The sequence below is a fragment of the Macaca fascicularis genome, chromosome 7, assembly GCF_037993035.2.
Source record: "Macaca fascicularis isolate 582-1 chromosome 7, T2T-MFA8v1.1".
Classification (NCBI taxonomy): Eukaryota; Metazoa; Chordata; class Mammalia; order Primates; family Cercopithecidae; genus Macaca; species Macaca fascicularis.
The window spans coordinates 26,920,889-26,945,512 of NC_088381.1; the positions used below are offsets into that span (position 1 = coordinate 26,920,889).

The following is a 24,624-nucleotide window of genomic DNA, read 5'->3' on the forward strand; positions in this document are numbered from 1 at the left end:
CATATGCATATTATCTACTCTCCAGACAGATCATACAGATATGACCTCTAGGTCATAAAGTTTAAGAGGCTAAGATTATGAAGCTTCTAAAAAAAAATATTCAGCCACAAGTCATTGTCTTTTCATAACACGATATAAAAATAATTCCTTTTTGGGCGGGTATGGTGGCTCAGGCCTGTAATCCCAGCACTTTGGGAGGCCAAGGTAGGCAGATCACCTGAGGTCAGGAGTTCCAGACCAGCCTGGCTAACATGGTGAAACCCCATTTCTACTAAAAATACAAAAAATTAGCCAGGCATGGTGGCACACACCTGTAATCCCAGCAACTCGGGAAACTGAGGCAAGAGAATCGCTTGAACCTGGGAGGCGGAGGTTGCAGTGAGCTGAGATTGTGCCATCGCACTCCAGCTTGGGCAGTAAGAGCGAAACTCTGTCTCAAAAATAATCATAAATAATAATTTCTTTCTTTCTTTCTTTCTTTTTTTTTGAGACATGGTCTGCTGTCTTATGCAGGCAGAGGAGTACAGTGGCATGCTCATTGCTCATTGCTGCCTCGACTTCCTGGGCTTGAGTGATCCTCCTGGCTCAGCCTCCCAAGTAGCTAGGACCACATGCTTGTGCCCCAGTGCCCAGATAATTTTTAAATTTCTTACAGAGATGGGATCTCACCATGTTGCCCTGGCTGGTCTTGAATTCATGGCCTCAAGTGATCCTCCATGCCTTGGCCTCCCAAAGTGCTGGTATTGTAGGCGTGAGTCTCTGCACCTGGCCAGAGAATGATAGAAACTTTAAAGAAAGTCAGAACGGAAAATGCCAGAATGAACTGAATTTTGAAACGTTACTAAAGACAAAATGGGCGTTTAAAAAAGAGCTTTTGGGCTGGGCACGGTGGCTCACGCCTGTAATCCCAGCACTTTGGGAGGCTGAGGCGGGCAGATCACAAGGTCAGGAGATCAAGACCATCCTGGCTAACACAGTGAAACCTCATCTCTACTAAAAATAAAATTTTAAAAAATTAGCCGGGCGTGGTGGCAGGTACCTGTAGTCCCAGCTACTCAGGAGGCTGAGGCAGGAGAATGGTGTGAACCCAGGAGGCGGAGCTTGCAGTGAGCTGAGATCATGCCACTGCACTCCAGCCTGGGTGACAGAGTGAGACTCCATCTCAAAAAATAATAACAATAAAAAAATAACTTTTGGCTGGGAACCATGGCTTACACCTCTAATCCCAGCACTTTGGGAGACCGAGGCAGGTGAATCACCTGAGGTCAGGAGTTTGAGACCAGTCTGGCCAACATGGTGAAACCACATCTTTACTAAAAATATAAAATTAGCCAGGCATGTGATTAGCTGTAATCACAGCTACTTGGAAGGCTGAGGCAAGAGAATCACTTGAACCTGGGAGGTGGAGGTTGCAGTGAGCTGAAGTTGCACCATTGCATTCCAGCCTGGGCAGCAGAGTAAGATTCTATTTTTTTAAAAAAAAAATATATCTTTTGAGGCCGGGCATGGTGGTTCACGCCTGTAATCCTAGCACTTTGGGAGTCCAAGGTGGGCGGATCACCTGAGGTCAGGAGTTCGATACCAGCCTGGGCAACATGTGAAACCACATCTCTACTAAAAATACAAAAATTAACTTGGCATGGTGGCATGGGCCTATAATCCCAGCTAGTGGGAGGCTGAGGGATCCCTGAGCCCTAGAAGCGGAGGTTGCAGTGAGTTGAGATTGCACCATTGCACTCTAGCCTGGGCGACAGAGTGAGACTCTGCCTCAAAATAAAATAAAATTAAATTAAAATAAAAAGATCTTTTGAAGGGCAGAAAGAGTAAGAGAGGGATTGGGCTATTTATCTTGCTAAGTTGGTAATGTTGATGGGGTAACAGAAAACAACTCTATTTAACTCCTGTTGAGTGATTTTCAAATGGGAAACAATGGGAAAGGTAAAGCCACCTTTAGATAGGACAATCCTTAAGGTCAGGCCTAAGACAGATGATTCCTTTCTAGCAATGTGTGGTTTACCTCTAGCACTACCCTTATCCCAGAGGAAGTGTTCTATATAAGTTGGTTGTATCCAAACTTGCATCTAACTTTTATCAATTCTGAAGTAGTGGAACCTAAATCATGAAATCTGCTTTATCAAGATCAGCGGTCCCCAACCTTTTTGGCACCAGAGACTGGTTTGGTGGAAGACAATTTTTCAATGTACCAGGGTTAGGGAGGATGGTTTTGAGATGAGTCAGGTGCACTAGATGTATTGTGCACTTTATGTCTATTATTATTACACTGTAATGTATAATGAAATAATTATACAACTCACCATAATGTTGAATCAGTGATATCCCTGAGCTTGTTTTCTTGCAACTGGACCATCACATCTGGGGTGATGGGAGACAGTGACAGATCATCAGGCCTTAGATTCTCATAAAGAATGCACAACCTTGGCCGGGCATGGTGGCTCACGCTTGTAATCCCAGTACTTTGGGAGGCCGAGATGGGAGGATCACTTGAGGTCAGGAGTTCGAGACCAGCCTCACGAGCATGGTGAAACCTTTGTCTCTACTGAAACTACAAAAATTAGCCGGGCATGGTGGTACATGCGTGTAATCCCAGCTACTTGGGAGGCTGAGGCAGGAGCATCACTTGAATCTGGGAGGCAGAGGTTGCAGTGAGCAGAGATCGCACCATTGTACTTCAGCCTGGGCAACAGGAGCTAGTCCCCATCTCAAAAAAAAAAAAAAAAAAGAAAGAAAAAAGAGTGTACAACCTAGATCCCTCACATGTGCAGTTTACAACAGGGTTTGTGTTCCTATGAGAATCTAATGCCGCCACTGATCTGACAGGAGGCGGAGCTCAGGTGGCAATGCGAGCAATGGGGAGTGGCTGTAAATACAGATGACACTTTGCTGGCTAGCCCACCACTCATCTTCTGCTGTGTGTCCTGGTTCCTAACAGGCCATGAACCAGTACCAACCTGTGGCCCTGAGGTTGGGGACCCCTGATAAAGATTATCTGTGGACTTTGTATATGACCTGTATTTTTTTCCCAGATGTCAAGTACTTTAATTATTTTTTTTCTCTAATTTCAAGTTATGTGCACAGTGCCCTGAAGATCTTTAAGACAGCAGAAGAATGCAGATTAGATCGTGATGAGGAAAGGGCCTATGTGCTATATATGAAATACGTGACTGTTTATAATCTTATCAAAAAAAGACCTGATTTCAAGCAACAGCAGGTACCTTTTATTTTTGCATTGTTATTTCCTAAGTTATTTTGCATAATAGAGCTATTGATTTTTTTCTAAAAATTTTAAGTAATAATGAAATTTAGCTCAAATTATATGCAGCATCATCTCTCTCATGTAGATAGAAAAAGGAAACTAAAGATACAGTGTTATTATTTACAAATGTGTGTAATGTGTGAACTCTTGCATATTGTTGGATTTGCCATGGATTAGTACAAGTTTATAGCAACATACAGATTCATAATTTTTTTCTGAGGTAATTAATCATTGCTAGGTCAAGTAGAAGAATTGAGTTTGCTCATTAAGTAAGAAAACATGGCTGTTTTTTAAATAGTAGTTTTATTGTACTTTCTTAAGATTCAAGGTTTAGTCTCTTGTTTTTATGTGACAGCTTTTTATATATGACCGACATTGTAGCCATATTAAAAATCTCAGTTTGCAAAATTGATATTGATCACTCCCTAAATCTTTTTTTCTTCTTCTTTTGAGATGGAGTTTCACTCTTGTTGTCCAGGCTGGAATGCAATAGCGTGATCTCGGCTCACTACAAACTCTGCCTCCTGGGTTCAAATGATTCTCCTGCCTCAGCCTCCCGAGTAACCGGGATTACAGGCATGTGCCACCACGCCTGGGTAATTTTGTATTTTTGGTAGAGATGGGGTTTCTCCATGTTGGCCAGGCTGGTCTCGAACTCCCGACCTCAGGTGATCTGCCTGCCTCAGCCTCCCAAAGTGCTGGGATTAGAGGCATGAGCCACTGCGTCCAGCCCACTCCCCAAATCTTTAAACTTCTTTTTGCTTTTAATCCTATGAACAGGTGCTTGTCTTCCGTTTGGCTGAAACCATGGATAGGGAGGGCAGGGGCAATATAAATGAAGAGAAAAAACTGATGACTAGGATAAGTGTTGATAGAGAAAATAGATATATTTCATTTGTATTAGAAACTAGCAAAAGAATACTGGGCGTGGTGGTTCACACCTGTAATCCCAGTACTTGGGAGGCCAAGGTAGGTGGATCACCTGAGATCAGGAGTTCGAGACCAGCCTGGCCAACATGGTGAAACTCTATCTCTACTATAAATAAAAAAACTAGCTGGGTGTAGTGGTGGGCGCCTGTAATCCAAGCTATTTGGGAGGCCGAGACAGGAAAACCACTTGAACCTGGCAGGCAGAGGTTGCAGTGAGCCAAGATCGTACCACTGCACTCCAGCCTTGGGATAGAGAGAGACTCCATCTCAAAAAACAAACAAACAAACAAACAAAAAACAAACTAGCAAAAGAAGAATGTGAAGAATGTAGAGGCTCATTAAACAAATGTGAAGGATGTTGTGTTGCTGGGTTTACCTTTACTTAGAAACAATCTTATTGCCTGTCAGTAGTAACAAAATACTGCCTGTAGATTTTTTACTTGGTAGAGAAGCCACTCTCAATTAATAATAAGATTTTATTTTGTTCTTTGGTTGTAGAAATTGGCTTGTATTATTTAAATTGACTTATTGAAATAACAAAATTTCTTTTTTTCTTTGATCTTTTTTTTTTTTTTTAATTTACTTTGAGATGGAGTCTCGCCCTATCACCCAGGCTGAAGTGCAGTGGCACGATCTTGGCTCACTGCAACCTCCATGTCTCAGGTTCAAGCGATTCTCCTGCCTCAGCCTCCCGAGTAGCTGGATTACAGGCTCTCGCTACCACGCCCAGCTAATTTTTTTGTATCTTTAGTAGAGACAGAGTTTCACCACATTGGCCAGGCTGGTCTCGAACTCCTGACCTTGTGATCCGCTCCCCCCCCAATCCTCCCAAAGTGCTGGGATTACAGGCATGATCCTGTGAGCCACTGTGCCTGTCCACTTATTTTTATTTTTAGAGGAGTGTGACTTTTGGTTGTTAAGGAATGACTTTAATATTTTATTTAATGGTGATAAATCAGGCCGGGCGCGGTGGCTCAAGCCTGTAATCCCAGCACTTTGGGAGGCCGAGACGAGCGGATCACGAGGTCAGGAGATCGAGACCATCCTGGCTAACACAGTGAAACCCCGTCTCTACTAAAAAATACAAAAAACTAGCTGGGCGAGGTGGCAGGCGCCTGTAGTCCCAGCTACTCGGGAGGCTGAGGCAGGAGAATGGCGTAGACCCGGGAGGCGGAGCTTGCAGTGAGCTGAGATCCGGCCACTGCACTCCAGCCTGGGCGACAGAGCAAGACTCCGTCTCCAAAAAAAAAAAATAAATAAATAAATCATTGCTGGTGTTTCTTCTCATTAGCAAAGTTATTCTAATAATAGTTACTAGGTTTTTTTTGTTTTTGTTTTTTTTTTACGACGGAGTCTCGCTCTGTCGCCCAGACTGGAGTGCAGTGGCACAATCTCGGCTCACTGCAACCTTTGCCTCCCAGGTTCAAGCGGTTCTCCTGCCTCAGCCTCCCGAGTAGCAGGGACTACAGGTGTGCGCCACCATGCCCAGCTAATTTTTGTATTTTTAGTAGAGGTGGGATTCCACAATATTGGCCAGGCTGGTCTCAAACTCCTGACCTCGTGATCCGCCTGCCTTTGCCTTCCAAAGTGCTGGGATTACAGGCTTGAGCCATCATGCCTGGCCAATTACTAGGTTTTTAGCTCTATCTTTGAAGAAGGGACCCCTTGCAATTTGGAGGTTCGTTCATCTGTCCACAATGGTTGAATTAGTCCTGCTCTGGGAGAAATATTGTTTAACATTTTTGGACATACTTATCTGCAGATAAGAGACAGAGGCCTTCCTAAATTCAAACAAGTTTTTGCACAGTCTATGAAATATGTTAAAGTAGAATTGCTTAAAACATAGTGTAAATGGTGCTCACTAAAGTAAATATTTTTGAAAGTCTTGAAATTTGGATAACTTTGGCAGTTTTGTTGTTTGCTGTTTTGTCTGTGTGGTAGGGTTTTTTTTCTTTTTCTTTTTCTTTTTTTTTTTTTTTTTTTGGTGACAGTCTCACTCTGTTGCCCAGGCTGGAATACAATGGCACGATCTTGGCTCACTGCAACCTCTGCCTCCCGAGTTCATGCGATTCTCCTGCCTCAGCCTCCCGAGTAGCTGGGATTACAGTCACCCGTCACCAAGCCCGGCCTAATTTTTGTATTTTTAGTAGAGACGGGGTTTCATCATGTTGGTCAGGCTGGTCTCAAACTCCTGACCCTGGGTGATCACCCACCTTGGCCTCCCAAAGTGCTGGGATTACAGGCATAAGCCACCACGCCCAACCAGGTTTTTTTGTTTTTGTTTTTGTTTTTATGTTCTTGTTTACTTTTTGCTTTATTCTTGGAAGTTAATAGTTATGTTTTTTCTATGACAAGGTTGGGAATATTTTTGTAGCTACCTCTTTTTTTTTTCCTCTTCTTGAGAAGGTAGTGAGTACATTTAAATAGATGAGATGTTTCCATTTCCATAGAGTCTCTATTGCATTTCCAAAGGGAGTATCGAGGCAGAGAAGTTCAGGTTGAGAAGCTCTCTGCAAAGGCTCAGATAACTTAGGCCATTATGTCATATGATTCAGTAGTTCAGTTCCTGTTTTTCAGAAAAATGATTATTTTCATTTGCTGTGTCCAGGGCGCTTCATCTGCTTCTGTCTTAGAACTGTTTTTTGTTTGTTCTGAGACAGAATCTCACTTCCGTCACCCAGGTTGAAGTGCAGTGGGCACAATCATGGCTCACTGCAGCCTCGACTTCTGCGCTAAGCTGATTCTCCCACCCCAGCCTCTAGAGTAGCTGGGAGTACAGACACACAACACCACACCTGACTAATTTTTAAATGTTTAGTAGAAACAAGGTCTTACCCTGTTGCCCAGGTTGGTCTCGAACCCCTGGGCTCAATTGATCTGCCTGCCTTGGCCTCCCAAAGTGCTGGGATTACAGATGTGAGCCACCTTGCCCAGTTGCAGAACTGTTTTTTGTTGTATTTTCTGTAGCCCAGCCTCTCTAGTGTTCTTCAAGTATGTGAGGTGCTAAATTTACTAACAAGGTATTTTCTGTTTTTTACCCTTTAAATCAGGTAGGGACTGAATATATGTCATTGAACTTCCTTAGAAACTTGTATTTTCACTCTTATACTAGAAAATGTTTGAGATTTAGGCTAGGCACAGTGGCTCACCCCTGTAATCCCAACGCTTTGGGAGGCTGAGGCAGGCGGATCACTTGCGGTCAGGAGTTTGAGACCATCTTGGCCAACATGGTGAAACCCCATCTCTACTAAAAATACAAAAATTAGCAGGGCGTGGTGGTGTGCATCTATAGTTCCAGCTACTCAGGATGCTGAGGCAGGGGAATCACTTGAACCTGGGAGGCGGATGTTGCAGTGAGTCAAGATAGCACCACTGCACTCCAGCGCAGGCGACAGAGTGAGAGTCTGTCTCAAAAAAAAAAAAAGGGGGCACAGTGGCACACCTGTAATCCCAGGACTTTGGGAGGCTGAGGCGGGCAGGTCACTTGCGGTCAGGAGTTTGAGACCATCTTGGCCAACATGGTGAAACCCCATCTCGACTAAAAATACAAAAATTAGCAGGGCGTGGTGGTGTACATCTATAGTTCCAGCTACTCGGGATGCTGAGGCAGGGGAATCACTTGAACCTGGGAGGCGGATGTTGCAGTGAGTCAAGATAGCGCCACTGCACTCCAGCCCAGGCGACAGAGTGAGAGTCTGTCTCAAAAAAAAAAAAAAAGGCACAGTGGCTCACGCCTGTAATCCTCGCACTTTGGGAGGCCGAGGCAGGTGGATTACAAGGTCAGGAGTTCACGACCAGCCTGGCCAACATGGTGAAACCCCGTCTCTACTAGAAATACATAAAAAATGAGCCAGATGTGGTGGCAGGCGCCTATAATCCCAACTGCTTGGAAGGCCGAGGCAGGAGAATTGCTTGAACCTGGGAGGCAGAGGTTGCAGTGAGCCAAGATCACGCCACTGCACTCCAGCCTGGGCAACAGAGCAAGACTCCATCTCAAAAATAAAAAGAAAATTGAGATTTAGATAAAACATTAATTTAGCAAGCTCTCTCACTAGTAGAGAAGGACACTACATTTTATTACTTATCAAAAAGTCAGCTTGTGAATAATTTTTTCAGGGTTATCCGAAAAAGCAGAGAAAGAAAATGTATTGAAAATATTAGTGTAGCAAATTCTAGATAAAATTAGAATTGTATTTTAACATTTTTATGACTTTCTTGAAAATTCTTAATATTTATTGGTAAACCTATTTTTGTTTAGGATATCATGAAAGTTGTTTGAATTCATATGTTCAGGAGTCAGGAAAGTTCTGGTAAACCTGAGAAGCAAACATTTTTAGTTATGTAATAATTGGATGTTATCTTTTTCTTCTATTAAAATTTTGAAAGTATTTATACTTACTTTAACTGTGCTCCTTTAAGAGCACAGAGATACATAATTGACAGGAAACCTCACTAGTATTAGGGGGATATCTGGTAGTGTGTAACAGACATGCCCAAACATAAACAATGTTTTGTGTTTAAATAGGTTTAAGCTGGGCTTACAGGCTGGCTTTTTAGTGAGTTCATGTGTAAAAATGAATAAAACAAGTCATAGCATTTTTGGTTTTACTTTGCATTTTGTGTTTATTCAGAATGATTACATTATGATTTCTGTTAAATGGTTCTGTTAATGTAATGATTACATTCTACTTTCTGTTAAGAGATTGCATTAGTAGTCAGGACATAGTGTGCTAACTGAAATTATTGTAATGTTCAATTGATATGATATTGAACAAACTGCACACTTTTATTGGAATTACATAGTGAAGGGTCCTTCTAATATATTTAGGCTTTAGAAGAATCAACCAAAGAAAGCATGATCTACTTTTAGGCTAGATAGACATATGATAACTGTTATCAACAGACTTTTTTTGAGACAGGGTCTCACTCTGCTGCTCAGGCTGAAGTACAGTGGCACGATAATGGCTCACTAAAGCCTTGACCAAGCTATCCACCTGCTTTGGCCTCCCAAAGTGCTGGGATTACAAGTGTGAGCCACCCGGCCTGGCCATCAACAGATTTTTCTTCTTAAAAATAAGTCTTATGTTAACTGGGACACAAAAATTAAAACTTTTGCTATGTCATTCATATTCTGTTCTTGTGTTACCACATACTCTTTTGAAATTTAAAAAGTGTTTAGAATGATAGATTGTTGAGCACTGGTATATTGGATTAGAGCTCAGATCCAGTTTTTCTAAGTTATAATATTTGTAAATGTCTGGCAGTTTTCTTTAGAAAAATTTAATTCTTCATATGCTCCAGGTTGTATTGTGCTACTGGACACTGGTCTTATGGGAATGAATTATTTACTGTTAGTTTTTGTTGTTGTTTTGAAATGGAGTCTTGCTTTGTTGCCCAGACTGGAGTGCAGTGGCACGGTCTCTGCTCACTGCAACCTCCACTTCTCGTGTTCAAGCAATTCTCCTGTCTCAGCCTTCCAAGTTGCTGGGACTACAGGCACATGCCACCATGCCTGGCTAATTTTCGTATTTTTAGTAGAAACGGGGGTTTGCCATGTTGGCCAGGTTAGTTTTGAACTCCTGACCTCAGGTGATCCACCCACCTCAGCCTCCCAATGTGCTAGGATTACATGTGTGAGCCACTGCACCCAGCCTACTGGTAGTTTTTTTGTTTTGTTTTGTTTTGTTTTCCTTTTTTCCCCCGTCCCGAGACGGAGTTTCACTCTTGTTGCCCAGGCTGGAGTACCATGGCACGATCTCAGCTCACTGCAACCTCCACCTCCTGGGTTCAGGTGATTCTCCTGCCTCAGCCTCCCGAGTAGCTGGGATTACAGGCGTGCACCAGCACGCCTAGCTAATTTTTGCGTTTTTAGTAGAGACAGGGTTTCCCCGTGTTGGTCAAGCTGGTCTCAAACTCCTGACCTCAGGTGATTCACCCGCCCCGGCCTCCCAAAGTGCTGGGATTACAGAAGTGAGCCACCACACACAGCCTACTGTTAGTTTTGATCTGCCTAGTTACAGAAGTTATGTTATGTTTGTTTATTTGTATCATAAGTAATCTGTAAGTTATATCTGTTTATATGGGCTGTTATATATGTTTATGTGGCTCCACCATTACAGCTCTTCATGACTGAGAGCCAAAGATGGGTACCTCTGAGCTACAACCCTTCTTTTTACAAATTATGATTATTATAATTTGTAATAAACTGTGCTAGTAGGCTCTATTTGCAAAGTCATATTGACATGTTGTGGCAAATCCTTGATCCAGGAGTCATTCAACTGACTTAACTAGCTACTGCCATGTCATACCAACCTTGATTTGAAAATATCTGATTGTAGTATCTAATGAGTGACCTCTTGGAGTAGTGATGTAAAAAAAAAGCAACAACAACTTCATTGTACTTGTCAGTAAATTATATGCCAAACCTTTTACCATTTGCATTTTTTAAAGGTAGATTATAATTTTTTTTTTTTTTTTCCAAGACAGAGTCTCGTTCTGTCACCCAGGCTGGAGTGCAGTGGTGCGATCTTGGCTCACTGCAACCTCCGCCTCCTGGGTTCAAGTGATTCTTCTGCCTCAGCTTCCCGAGTAGCTGGGATTACAGGCATGTACCACCATATCCAGCTGGTTTTGGTATTTTTAGCAGACATGGGGTTTCACCATGTTGGCCAGGCTGGTCTTGAACTCCTGTTCTCGAGTGATATGCCCGCCTTGGCCTCCCAAAGTTCTGGGATTATAGGTGTGAGTCACCGTGCCTGGCCTAGATTATACTATTAATTATTTATTTTCTATCATTTGGTTTTTTAGTTGCTCAGAGTTTCCTAATGTGTAAATGTACAGGTAAAGTACAGGTGGAAGCAAAAATATCTGTTTAGAACAAGTAAACAAAACAAATTTCATGTTGTATCTGTACACAGTTTGCTTCATTGTGAGACCAGAGGAAGAAAACTAGGTACATATTTTTAATAAGAAAAGATACTTTAGGCCGGGCGCGGTGGCTCAAGCCTGTAATCCCAGCACTTTGGGAGGCCGAGACGGGCGGATCACGAGGTCAGGAGATTGAGACCATCCTGGCTGACACAGTGAAACCCCGTCTCTACTAAAAAATACAAAAAAACTAGCCGGGCGAGGTGGCGGGCGCCTGTAGTCCCAGCTACTCGGGAGGCTGAGGCAGGAGAATGGCGTGAACCTGGGAGGCGGAGCTTGCAGTGAGCCAAGATCACGCCACTGCACTCCAGCCTGGGTGACAGAGCAAGACTCTGTCTCAAAAAAAAAAAAAAAAAAGAAAAGAAAAGATACTTTATTCTTGAAAGGTTTTTTTTCTTTGGCACTTATAAATAACAAGAATGTTATTTATACTTTTTAATGGTGACTTACAAATAAGTCAAATTTATGAACTAGTGGATCTTTTTAACTTACTAATGGTATGAAGACATACTTTTGAGACATTTGGAGAATAAATTATACGTGTGTATAGGTTAAAAGTTTTTAAAAATCTTCCATCGTAATAAAACAAACTTCCCTTTATATAAGCACCATGAGTTTAATGATTTTAGCACTAGTGTTACATGCAATGCCCAGTACTAACAATATGGGACGGTTTTCCTATAATTTTAGGATTATTTCCATTCAGTTCTTGGACCTGCAAACATCAAAAAAGCCGTTGAAGAAGCTGAAAGACTCTCTGAAAGCCTTAAACTAAGGTACAGATATTATGAAATACTTAAAATAATGTAAATTTAGAAGATAAAAATAATATTTAAGATTTACTGATTTATATCTGACGATTCGTATAATAGTCCAATTTTTTTTTTTTAGACAGAGCCTTGCTCTGTCGCCCAGACTGAGGTGCAGTGGTGCGATCTCGGCTCGCTGCAAGCTCCCCTCCTGGGTTCACGCCATTCTCCTGCCTCAGGACTGCAGGTAGCTAGGACTGCAGGTGCCCACCACCACGCCCGGCTAATTTTTTGTATTTTTAGTAGAGACGGGATTTCACTGTGTTAGCCAGGATGGCCTTGATCTCCTGACCTTATGATCCACCTGCCTTGGCCTCCCAAAGTGCTGGGATTACAGGCGTGGGCCACCGCTCCTGGCCCCAGTATTTCTGAGTTATAATATTTGTAAGTTTCTGGCAGTATTCTTTAGAAAAATTTAATTCTTCATATGTTCTTTGGTGCATTCTGCTCCTGGACACTATGCTTATGGGAATGAAGTATTTACTGTTAGTTTTGATCTGCTTAGTTACAGAAGTTATTTAAATTTAGAAAAAAAAACCTGATTCTGGTATTTGCCGTGACTTGCTTGCAAGGTTTATAAAAATAATTACAAAACAAAAACAGTATGTTTCAGTTTTTAGTCATTAGTCTTTTTTTTTTTTTTTTTTTTTTGAGACAGAGTTTCACTCTTGTTTCCCAGGCTGGAGTGCAATGGTGTGATCTCAGCTCACCGCAACATTTACCTCTCGGGTTCAAGTGATTCTGCTGCCTCAGCCTCCCGAGTAGGTGGGATTACAGGCATGTGCCACCATGCCCGGCTAATTTTGTATTTTTAGTAGAGACAAGGTTTCTCCATGTTGGTCAGGATGGTCTGGAACTCCCGACCTCCGGTGATCCGCCTACCTCGGCCTCCCAAAGTGCTGGGATTACAGGCATGAGCCACTGCACCTGGCCATTAGTCATTCTTTAAAATTTAAATTGTTTCCCTTATCAACAACATAATGTTGTCATGTAGCTCCTAGTAGATAAATTTCTGCCTGTATCTGTAGCATAAAAAATGTTAATAGATAAAACCAAAAGCATTCTCAGCAATGTGATACAGGAGAGAACAATGGAACTGGTTTTAAGTGATACAAGCTGCCAAAGCCTGGCTAGTGAAAAACGGCAAACTGAGAGATGTTTGATGCAAATAATAAATAGAAGGAGGAAACCGAAAGATTTAACCAGGGTGACATATTTCTTTCCTGGCTTGAATTTTTTTTTCACTAACAGTGTATCATATGTTACTTGTATTTAAAAATATTCTGACCAGGAGCAGTGGCTCAGGTCTGTAATCCCTGCACCTTGGGAGGCCCAGGCGGCCGGATTACTTGAGGCCAGGAGTTTGTGACCAGCCTGGCCAACGTGGTAAAACCCTGTCTCTACTAAAAATACAAAAAAAGTGGCAGGCAGCTGTAATCCCAGCTACTCAGGAGACTGAGGCAGGAGAATCGCTTGAGCCCGGGAGGCAGAGGTTGCAGTGAACTGAGATCTTGCCACTGCACTTTAGCCTGGGTGACAGAGTGAGACTCCATCTCAAAAAAATAAAATAACTCTCAACTTATAAAGGAAGTCATCGAGAAAATGATTCATTATTTAGATATTTACTTTTTATGGCCTGTTAGAATGACTCATCTTTCAGTGTAATGAGGTCCCTGTTACTAAATAACCGCTGGGTCCTTTGCAATTCTAAGGCTTGTTAAATGTACTTTGAATTTTTCCTGTGTATAGGTTATTTTGCAGCTAGATGTGGAGAACCTTTTCACTCTGTTTTTTTCCCTGTCTGTCCTCTCCCAGCATCCTGCCCCATGTTGGTGTCTTTCATGGACATTTAGAGCAACTCTGTGTGAACATATCTTCATATCTGTCCTGTCCTAATTCTGTAATAAGTCAACCACAGAGCTCTTTTCCTCCTTTAAGTCTCTGAAATCTGCATGACTAGGATTTCTCTCTTGTCAGGCTGGCAGTCTGAGAACGGGCATGAGGGTATATGCTCTCTAGGTTTGGAGAATAGATTATAGCTTTAAAGTGAAAGCCCTCAACATCTTGGGATAAATTTTCTGCTAAATTCTGCCCAGTCATCTGACGTCATGGTCTACGACCATGGAGGCGTGTGTGCCCAGCGGGGTCCGTGGCCCGCTGTCCCGTGTCCCAGGGGTGGCTGCATGGGCTCTGGGGTGGCCACTATAGACATAGTCCCAGATTCTGAAAAAAACGCTTTAGCAAAAAGACCTAGAAAGTGGCTAGAAAACAGATTTCAATATCACCTGCCTTTAAGGAATACTTGTTAAGCATTTGTTTGCCTGTCCTATTTCTTATTATTGTCTTTTTTCATGGACACCTCTCATACCATAGACTTAATCCATTTCTGTTACATTCATGTTAGGGGAGGTCTTAGACGTAATTTTGACCAAGTCTGGAGGTATCAGAATCCTAGTAAAAGGGATTAAGCGGGTAAAATAATCACAAGTCAGTTTCAGAGAGCATGCCTTGCTCTCACTTCAGCTTACCAACTGAAGCTGCAAAGTAGGAGAGACATCAGCTCTAATTCAATTAGATTTATGGAGACTGTAGAACAAATGCAAGGTAGGCGGTAAGGTGTGGATAAGAGAAGAAAATAGGAAAAAAGAATCTTAAAGTTTTTTCATTTCTGCTCTCAAAAGGATTTAGGCTGACTGTGCTTACTTCTTAGGGCAGACAGTTCACATACTGTTCCAGCATAGAACACTGCTAGAGAAGAAATATAGAGCAGTAGGTAAGTGTACGGAGCCAGACTCCCTGGGTATGGATCCCAGTTTTTTTCTTATTAATTGTGTGAGCTTGGGCAAATTACTTAGCCTCCTTCTGCCTCAGTTTCCTCATCCGTAACTAGGATAATCATAAAACCTACCTCATAGTGCATTAAGAAAATTAACATTTACAAACACTTAGATGGTGTCTGGCACATATCAAATACTCAGTAAGTGTTTGTACTATTTTCGTTGTTATTAATAGTGGAAGCATTCTTGTTCTGTAATACCTTTCGTCCTGGCCCTCTAGTGATTTGCATTGAGGAGGCAAGGTAAAACAGTTGCATAATTTTGCTCTTTCACTTCTGTTTCTAACAGTGAAATGATGCTGGCATATGAGATAGGCAGGAAAGTGGTGTTGATGTTTCCATAGAGATAATAGGGATACATGCTTGCTATTCTATGACCGAGTTCTTAACACAGTGCAGTAGAGAAGTGGGGGAAGTGAGCACACCAATAAGCAAGGTCCTGCTGGAGATTTGAGAATCCATTATCCCTGCGTATTGCCTAAGCAGATGGAATATGGTGAAACATCTGTTTTTGTAAAATTCTATCTGAAGTTATTCAGTTTTTCTTTTCTCCTCTCACATCTCTTGATGGGTTCATCATTCACTTTTGTTCCATTTATTTTATTTTAACACACTAATTTTCATAGATCTGTTGTTTTCCCAGTAGAACTTTATAATTTATTTTGAAATATTTTCTAATTTCCCTTTCTTCCTTGACCCGTGGATCATTTAGAAATGTGTTGTTTAATTTCCAAATATGTGGGATTCTTCTTATATCTTATTGATTTCTAATTTAATTTCATTGTGGCTAAAGACATTCAGTCCTTTTAAATGTATTCTTGTTTTATGGCTCGGCATGTGGTCTCTCGGTGAGTGTACCATGTGCACTTGCAAAGAAAATGTGGTTGTTGAATATACTGTTCTCTATATGTCATTCAGGTCAGAATGGCTGATAATATTCAGATCTTCTTTGTCTTTCCTGATTGTGGGGTGGGGGTTCAAGTTGTAACAATTACTGAGAGAAGGGTGTTAAAATATTTAACTGTATCTATTTATGCCTTCAGTTCTCTCAGTTTTTGTTTCATGTATTTTGAAATTCTGTTTTTAGGCACATAAACATTTATGGCCCTTTTGGTTTCTTGATGAATTGACCTTTTTATAATTATGTCCCTCTTAACCTCTGGGAATACTTTTTTTTTTTTTGAGACAGGGTCTCACTCTGTCATGAAGGCTGGAGTCTAGTGGCATGATCTTGGCTCACTGCAACTTCCACCCCCCAAGATCAAGCGATCCTCCCACCTCAGCCTCCCCACGTAGCTGGGACTACAGGCACACACCACCACGCCTGGCTAATTTTTGTGTTTTTTGGTAGAGATGGAGTTTTACCATGTTGGCCAGGCTGGTCTTGAATTCCTGACTTCAGATGATCCGCCTGCCTTGGCCTCCCAAAGTGCTGGGATTACAGGCATGAGCTGCCACACCCCGCCCTCATCTTCATTCTTACAGGATTCTATGTTGACAGGTTTTAATTTTCCCTTTTGTCACTTCAGAGCTGCTATTCCACTGTCTTCTGGCCTCCATTGTTTCTGATACTAAGCATTTTTTCTGCCTCATTTTCATATTCTTGCTGGAATTCCAGCTATACATACGATAGGCTTTTTGATTTTGTCCAGTGAATCCCTAAGGCTTTGTTCTGTTTTGTTTTGTTTTAATCATTTTCTCTTTGTTTTTCAGATTGGATAATTTTCTTTTTTTTTTCAGACGGAGTCTCACTCTGTCTCACCCTGGCTGGAGTACAGTGGCACACGATCTTGGCTCACTGCAGCCTCCACCTCCCAGGTTCAAGCAATTCTCCTATCTCAGCCTCCCAAGTAGCTGGGACTACAAGTGTGTGCCACACACCTGGCTAATTTTGTATTTTTACTAGAGGTGGGGGTTCACCATGTTGACGAGGCTGTTCTCAAACTCCTGACCTCAGGTGATCCATGCACCTCGGCCTCCCAAAGTGTTGGGATTACAGGTATGAGCCACCACGCCCAGCCTGGATTGAATAATTTTTATCACTCTTTCATCCTTTTTTTCTTTTGAGACAAGGTCTCACTCTGTTGCCCAGGCTAAAGTGCAGTGGTATGACCCTAGCTCACTGCATCCTCAAACTCCTGGGCTCAAGCAATCCCACCTCAGCCTCATAACATCAGTAGAACTACAGGCACACACCTCTGCTCCTGGCTAATTTTATATTTTCTAGAGATGGGGTCTTACTATATTGCCCAGGCCAATTCTTCCTTCAAATACTGACTTTACTTTGTCATCTCCAATTTTCTATTGAGTGAATTTTTTTCAGTTACATGTTTCAATTCTAGAATTTCTTCCTTTTTTTTTTTTTGAGACAGAGTCTCACTCTGTTGTCCAGGTTGGAGTATATAGTGGCGTGAACACAGTTCACTGCAACCTCAGCTTCCTGGCATCAAGTGATTCTCTCACCTTCACCTCCTGAACAGCTGGGACTACAGATGCACACCACCAGCCCAGTTAGTTTTTTTTGTGTTTTTTTGTAGAGACAGGGTTTCACCATGTTTCCCAAGCTGGTCTCAAGCTCTAGGCTCAAGCAGTCCTCCTACCAGGGCCTGCCAAAGTGTTAGGATTCTAGGCATGAGCCACTGCGCCCAGCCCAATTCTAGAATTTTGATGTGGTTCTTTTTTATAGTGTCTATTATTTTTTTGCAGAGATTTCCTATTTGTTCATTTATTGCAAGCACATTTTCATTTATGCCCTTGAGCATAGTTGTAACAGCTGCTCTAAAATCTTTGTATGCTAAATGCATCATCTTAGAGTCAGTATGCAGTGCCTTTTCTTTTGTTGTTGTCCTATTTTTCTTTTTTTGGTACTAGTAACTTTGGACATTGTGAATGATAAATTTATAGGCTCTGCACTCTTCTTTGGTCCTCTGAATAGTAGTCATTGTTGTCGTTGTTGTTGTTGTTGTTTTGTCCCAATAAGCAGTTAACTTCGCTATACTCAAACGAAAAGTTTTCTGTCTTGTCTATGGTAAGTGGCAACTGACATTCTTTTCAATTCTTTTAGACTTAGCTGGTCGCCTTAGTATCTTTCCCAGGTGTGCTTAATTCAGGTGTCAGCTGGCAATTTGGGCAAGTCTATACAAAGAATTTGGAACTCTGGTTCTCTGGGATTGGGGTTTCTATTGGAATTTTAGCTGTTTTCAGCACTGAGGCCTGCCTTAGGTGTGAAACCATAAAAAATGGGAATCTTACTAATGCCCTTCGTTTCTTTCAAGTGTCAACCCCATCTACTTTCTTCCTGATTATGGCAGTTTTCCAATCCTTCAGGTAGTTGTAGGTCATCCAGAGGTTATAGTTGTGAGCGGTTCAGAACAATGGAAACTACTAAGCCATTACCAAAATTAGAATTCTCTCTCCTACCTTTATTTTTTAAAGGATAGCATTTTTAAAATAGTGTGTCATAATCACAATGTTCCTATCAATATTAGTGATCATTTCAGTCAATGGAATAAATAACTCAGAAGGAATTGCTAAGCATAAAGATAGAAATTAACTTCTTAGGCCAGGCAGGGTGGCTTATGACTGTACTCCCAGCACTTTGGGAGGCCAAGGTAGACTGATCACGAGGTCAGGAGTTCAAGACCAGCCCAGCCAACATAGTGAAACCCCGTCTCTACTAAAAATACAAAAAAATTAGCGGGCCATGGTGGTGGGAACTTGGAATCCCAGCTACTTGGGAGGTGGAGGCAAGGAGAAACACTTGAACCTGAGAGGCGGAGGTTGCGGTGAGCTGAGATCCCGCCACTGCACTCAAGCCCGGGTGACAGTGTGAAACTGTCTCAAAAAAAAAAAAAAAAAAAAAAATTAACTGCTTAATGGCTGGACATGGTGGCTCACACCTGTAATCCCAGCACTTTGGAAGGCCAAGGAGGGTGAATCACCTTAGGCCAGGAGTTCAAGACCAGCTTGGTCAACATGGTGAGACCCCTTTTCTACTAAAAATGCAAAAATTAGCTGGGCACAGTGGCATGCGCCCGTAATCCCAGCTACTCAGGAGGCTGAGGCAGGAGAATTGCTTGAACCCAGAAGGTGGAGGTTGCAGTGAGCTGAGATCATGCCTTTGCACTCCAGCCTGGGCGACAGAGCAAGACTCCATCAAAAAAAAAAAAAAAAAAAGGAAATTAACTGCTCAGATATTTAGAGGAGAAGCCCTATTTTCCTAATATTTCTTTCACTTGAGGAATAACACAGCTTTGTGTGACATGCTAATTTCTTCTACAAGAGCTAAAGATGTAATTCTTGTTTGGTGCATGAATGATCTTATTGATAGATGGCACATTTTTGGTCACTATTAACATGATGTTGAAAATGTGTGGTACCAAATAATTTTGAGTTCAGAAGTCATCTTTAAAGTAAACTTAAAATTTTAAATATGTGAAGCTGGCACAATTCTTTGAATAGTCACCTTTTCTATATAGTTTTTTCTGTTTATTTAGAAATTTTTCATTTTGGAGTATTCACTCAAAAGAGCATATAAGGCTGGGTACGGTGACTCACACCTGTATGTAATCCCAGCACTTTGGGAGGCCAAGACGGGTGGATCACCGGACGTCAGGAGTTCAAGATCAGCCTGGCCAACATAGTGAAACCCTGTCTCTACTAAAAATACAAAAATTAGGTGGTGTGGTGGCACACACCTGTAGTCCCAGGTACTTGGGAGGTTGAGGCAGGAGAATCACTTGAACCCAGGAGGCAGAGGTTGCAGTGAGCCGAGATCACGCGACTGTACCCCAGCCTGGGTGACAGAGTGAGACTGTGTCTCAAAAGAGAAAAAAAAAAAAAACACAGCCAGCCACAGTGGCTCACACCTGTAATCCCAGCACTTTGGGTGGCCGAGGCAGGTGAGTCACCTGAGGTTAGGAGTTTGAGACAAGCCTGGCCACATGATGAAACCCTGTCTCTACTAAAAACACAAAAATTAGCCAGGCATGGTGGTGTGTGCCTGTAGTCCCAGCTACTCAGTAGTCTTGAGTCAGGAGAATTACTTGAACCTGGGAGATGGAGGTTGCAGTGAACTGAGATTGCGCCAATGCACTCCATCCTAGGCGACAGTGAGATTCTGTCTCAAAAAAAAAGAAAGAAAAGAAAAAAAGAGCATATAAAATGTAAAGATACAATGAAGAATAATAAAATGGAAACTATTGATTCATCTTTTACTAATTATTGACCCTAGTCAATTATTTATTTTTTTCCTTGTTCTGTCTTCTCTTTCTCTGTCTTTAAATTTGAAACTCACAGGCATTGCCGAGCATTGATAATTAGGGCAAACAAGATTGCAGGTCTATGGTAACATACAGTCTGTCCTGGCAATAATAGCAAACATTGCCATTCATTCATTCATTCATTCATTCATTCATTCATTCATTCATTTATTTAGAGATGGAATCTCACTCTGTTACCCAGGCTGGAGTGCAGTCACATGATCTTGGCTCACTGCATCCTCTGCCTTCCCAGTTCAAGTGATTCTCCTGCCTCAGCCTCCCAAGTAGCTGGGATTACAGATATGCGCCACCACGCCTGGCTAATTTTGTATTTTTAGTAGTGATGGGGTTTCACCATGTTGGTCAGGCTGGTCTCGAACTCCTGACCTCACATGATCCGCCTGCCTTGGCCTCCCAAAGTCCTGGGATTGCAGATGTGAGCCACCGCACTCAGCCACCTATAATTTAGTAGGGAATAGTTCTAAATTCCTTGGATATCTGCTAACTGTAGTTCAGATAACTGTTTAACTGCCAACAAGTTGGAAATTTCAGTGAAGTCATCCTTTAAAAAAACGTAACTTGGGACTTTGGTAATACTTTCCACTGCTTTTTGAATGCTCCTTTTTACAGTTTTATCCTAAATTATAAAGTAAGTGTGATATTTGGGCTGTTTCTTTTGCCGAAAGAATTAGGATTTTTTCTTTGAAAAGCAAATTGCAGCAGATTTGAATCAATATAAAAGGTTGAAATTAGTAGGATAGAAAGCAAAAAGGACTAAATAACTTCAACTTGAGAACATACAGTTTTTTTTTAAGAGTTCTGGGCAATTTGAAGTAAATCCACAAATGACCTCAGGCGGCAGATGTGTGAATTGTGGTGGAGGGAGAAAGCATGTAGCCATGAAATAACTCAAGGCAGGATACTAATTTTACAGAACTGAAACTCTAATTTCCACAATTAACGCCAATAAAAGACAATCTTGACTTATTTTTTCAACTAGATATGAAGAAGCCGAAGTCCGGAAAAAACTTGAGGAAAAGGACAGGCAGGAGGAAGCACAGCGGCTACAACAGAAAAGACAGGAAACAGGAAGAGAGGATGGTGGCACGTTGGCTAAAGGTTCTTTGGAGAATGTATTGGATTCCAAAGACAAAACCCAAAAGGTATTTCAAATTTAATGTGAGTTAAAAGACCATTTCTGCTTATCAGATGATTTGCTTAAAAAGAGTTGAGATACCACTATAAAGTTCTTTTAGGCAACAAGGATAAAATTTAATGTTTTAATTAGAAATTTATTTAAGGCTGGGCATGGTGGCTCACGCCTGTAATCCCAGCACTTTGGGAGGCCGAGGCAAGCAGATCACCTGAGGCCAGGAGCTCAAAACCAGCCTGGCCAACGTAGTGAAACCCGATGTCTACTAAAAATACAAAAGTTAGCTGGATGTGGTGGCGTGCGCCTGTAGTCCCAGCTACTAGAGAGGCTGAGGTGAGAGAATCGCTTGAACCCAGGAGGCAAAGGCTGCAGTGAGCCGAGATCGTACCATTGCACTCCAGCCTGGGCAACAGAGCAACTCTGTCTCAAAAAAAAGAAAATAATTTGAATTAAATATTCTAGCCTCAGTTGACTTCAGATTTTTCTATGAATTTCTATAGCAATATTTTCTGTGCATTAATTCGTTTTTTAGCAGACATTATAAACTTAATTAGAGCAATAGAAAGATCATTTGAGCTGAGCTGTGATTTATTATATCTGCATCTGGTCCTGTGTCAAAACTTTTTTAACCACTCTGGGACTGTTTTCTTGTTTCCCAAATTATAGTATTGAAATAGACGATTTTTAAGTTTCTTCTTTCTAATCATGTAATTTACATTAAAAGATTTAGTATACTACTTTGGTACCAAGGCTTTTATCTGTTTCTGAGGTCTCATTCTTTTCATTCTTTTTCCTTTGCTTTCTCCTCCTTTTTCTCCCCCAGTTTTCCCCTTTTTCTCTCTCTCTCTTTTTTTTTTTTTTGAGACAGTCTCATTCTTGTCGCACAGGCTGGAGTGCAATGGCGTGATCTTGGCTCACTGCAACTTCCACCTCCTGGGTTCAAGCGATTCTCCTGCCTCAGCTTCCCAAGTAGCTGGGATTACACCCGCCACCACACTCGGCTAATTTTTGTATTTTTAGTAGAGACAGGGTTTCACCATGTTGGCCAGGCTGGTCTCCAACTCCTGACCTCCAGTGATCTGCCCGCCTCAGCCTCCCAAAGTGCTGGGATTACAGACCTGAGCCACCGCGCCTGACTCTTTTTTTTTTGAGACAGAGTTTCACTCTGTTGCCCAGGCTGGAGTATAGTGGTGGGATCTCAGCTTGCTGCAACCTCTGCTTGCTGGGTTCAACTAAATCTCCTAGGCCTCAGCCTCCTGAGTAGCTGGGATTACAGGCACCCACGACTACCCCCAGCTAATTTTCGTATTTTTAGTAGAGATGGGGTTTCACCATGTTGGCCAGGCTGTTCTTGAACTTCTGACCTTAAGCAGTCTGCCCACCTTGGCCTCCCAAAGTGCTGAGATTACAGGAGTGATCCACCGTGCCTGGCTTCTCTCCCATTTTTTCTCATCTGTTTAGTGACTACTTGTGGTCTTTTCAGCTACATCATCTCTTTGCCAAAAGCCATCAGTGACTTAGTCTGTAGCTGCCAGCTATCACTGTACCTCCCTTCCTTTACCTCCTCGGAAACTATCTTTCCTAAAATATAAGTTGAAATCCATGGGAAAATTTCTGCTTTGATTTTTTTCTTAGGCATTTTGTAGCTTTTAGTTATCATTCCGTGTGGATCATCATCCCTTTCATGAAAAAGTCATTGTTGCCTGGGTGTGGTGGTTCACACCTGTAATCCCAGCACTTTGGGAGGCCAGCGTGGATGGGTCATTTGAGTCCAGGAATTTGAGACCAGCCTGGGCAACATGGAAAAACCCCGTCTCTACAAACTTTTTTTTTTTTAAATGGAGTTTCACTCTTGTTGCCCAGGCTGGAGTGCAGTGGTGCAGTCTCAGCTCACTGCAACCTCCACCTCCCGGGTTCAAGCGATTCTCCTCCCTCAGCCTTCCAAGTAACTGGAATTATAGGCATGCACCACCATGCCCGGCTAATTTTACATTTTTAGTAGAGACAAGGTTTCTCCATGTTGGTCAGGCTGGTCTTGAACTCCCAACCTCAGGTGACCCGCCCACCTTGGCCTCCCAAAGTGTTGGGATTACAGGGGTGAGCCACCACGCCTGGCCTCTACAAACATTTTTTTTTAAAAATTAGCCAGTTGTGGTAGTGCACACCTGTAGTCCCAGCTACTCAGGAGGCTGAGGTGGGAGGATCACTTGAGCCCAGGAGGTTCAGGCTGCAGTGATCATGCATCTGCACTCCAGCTTGAGCATTAGAGTGAGACCCTATCTCAAAAAAAAAGGTCTAAGTGGGTCCTTTGTTTCCCCATCTGTAAAATGAGTTAGTACCTTACAGGATTATCCCATGTTGTCTTGGTTAAAAAATGTAAACTACATAGGCCGGGCACGGTGGCTCACGCCTATAATCCCAGCACTTTTGGAGGCTGAGGCAGGCGGATCACAAGGTTAAGAGATCAAGACTATCCTGGCCAACATGGCAAAACCCCATCTCTACTGAAAATACAAAAATTAGCTGGGCATATAGCACGCGCCTGTAGTCCCAGCTACTCGGGAGGCTGAGGCAGGAGAATTGCTTGAATCCAGGAGGCGGAGGTGGCATTGCAATCCAGCCTGGCAACAGAGCGAGACTCCGTCTCAAAAAAAAAGAAAAAAATAAACTACATAAGCAATACTTTGTATTAGTTCATTTTGCTTTAATTATGTGGTGGAGGACACTGAATTGGATAGCCAGAATTTTTGTTTAATTGTAAGAAGTACTTTCTAATCAAATTAAATATTAAATTTCTGTAGCAGTTTGTGCTGTTAAATTGTATTTGGTCTTTAAATGAAGTAAATTTTGAGGAAAAGTTCTATGATTCTGAAAGGTTGCTAGTTATTTTAGTTGTTGTCTATTGCCAAAGAAATCTTTTATTATCATTATTATTCGTCCGCATTTTTATAAAAAGCCAGTACTCTGCACACTTCCTTTCTTAGAGTTTACGTTTAAGTGAAGTAAATGAAGTATTAAAGTTGAATTTTTTGTGTCTATGAAAGTTGAAACTTTTTTTTCCCCCTATTCAATAGAGCAATGGTGAAAAGAATGAAAAATGTGAGACCAAAGAGAAAGGTAAGTGTGTACAGAAAGAGGAAGTTGTCTTAGGTTCTGACTGAGATCTTTTGATCAGAATAAGCATCAGGTTTTATACAGTGAGATTGTCAGCATTGTTGTCTAATCTCTGTGTAAGCTTCATCATTTTTCCTGGTCTGTCCGATTATACTGAAAATGTCTGAGGTTATTTTTATGTATTTATGGGGGATATTTTATGAATAATTTTAACCTTACATGTTAAACTGGTAATAGGCAGTTGAAAAATGTCAAAACCAAAGCTTGTACTTGTTTTCTTTTCAAGATGCAGTTTAGCAATAATGGCTAAGAGCATGGAC

The 24,624-nt window shown here is 41.9% G+C and overlaps 1 protein-coding gene across 12 annotated transcripts in view; it reads left to right on the forward strand.

Moving 5' to 3' along the window:
- USP8 (ubiquitin specific peptidase 8) overlaps positions 1–24,624 on the forward strand; it is a 79,385-nt gene that overhangs the window by 15,134 nt on the left and 39,627 nt on the right. For 7 of the 12 annotated variants that reach the window (XM_073995791.1, XM_005559542.5, XM_073995799.1 and 4 more), the window contains exons 3-6: positions 3,085–3,229; positions 11,822–11,907; positions 21,038–21,200; positions 24,265–24,307. In XM_073995791.1, coding sequence (XP_073851892.1) covers positions 3,085–3,229; positions 11,822–11,907; positions 21,038–21,200; positions 24,265–24,307 — 437 coding nt within the window. The remainder of the gene's footprint in view (positions 1–3,084; positions 3,230–11,821; positions 11,908–21,037; positions 21,201–24,264; positions 24,308–24,624) is intronic. The other 5 variants (XM_073995795.1, XM_073995797.1, XM_073995794.1 and 2 more) reach the window with 1 other exon arrangement.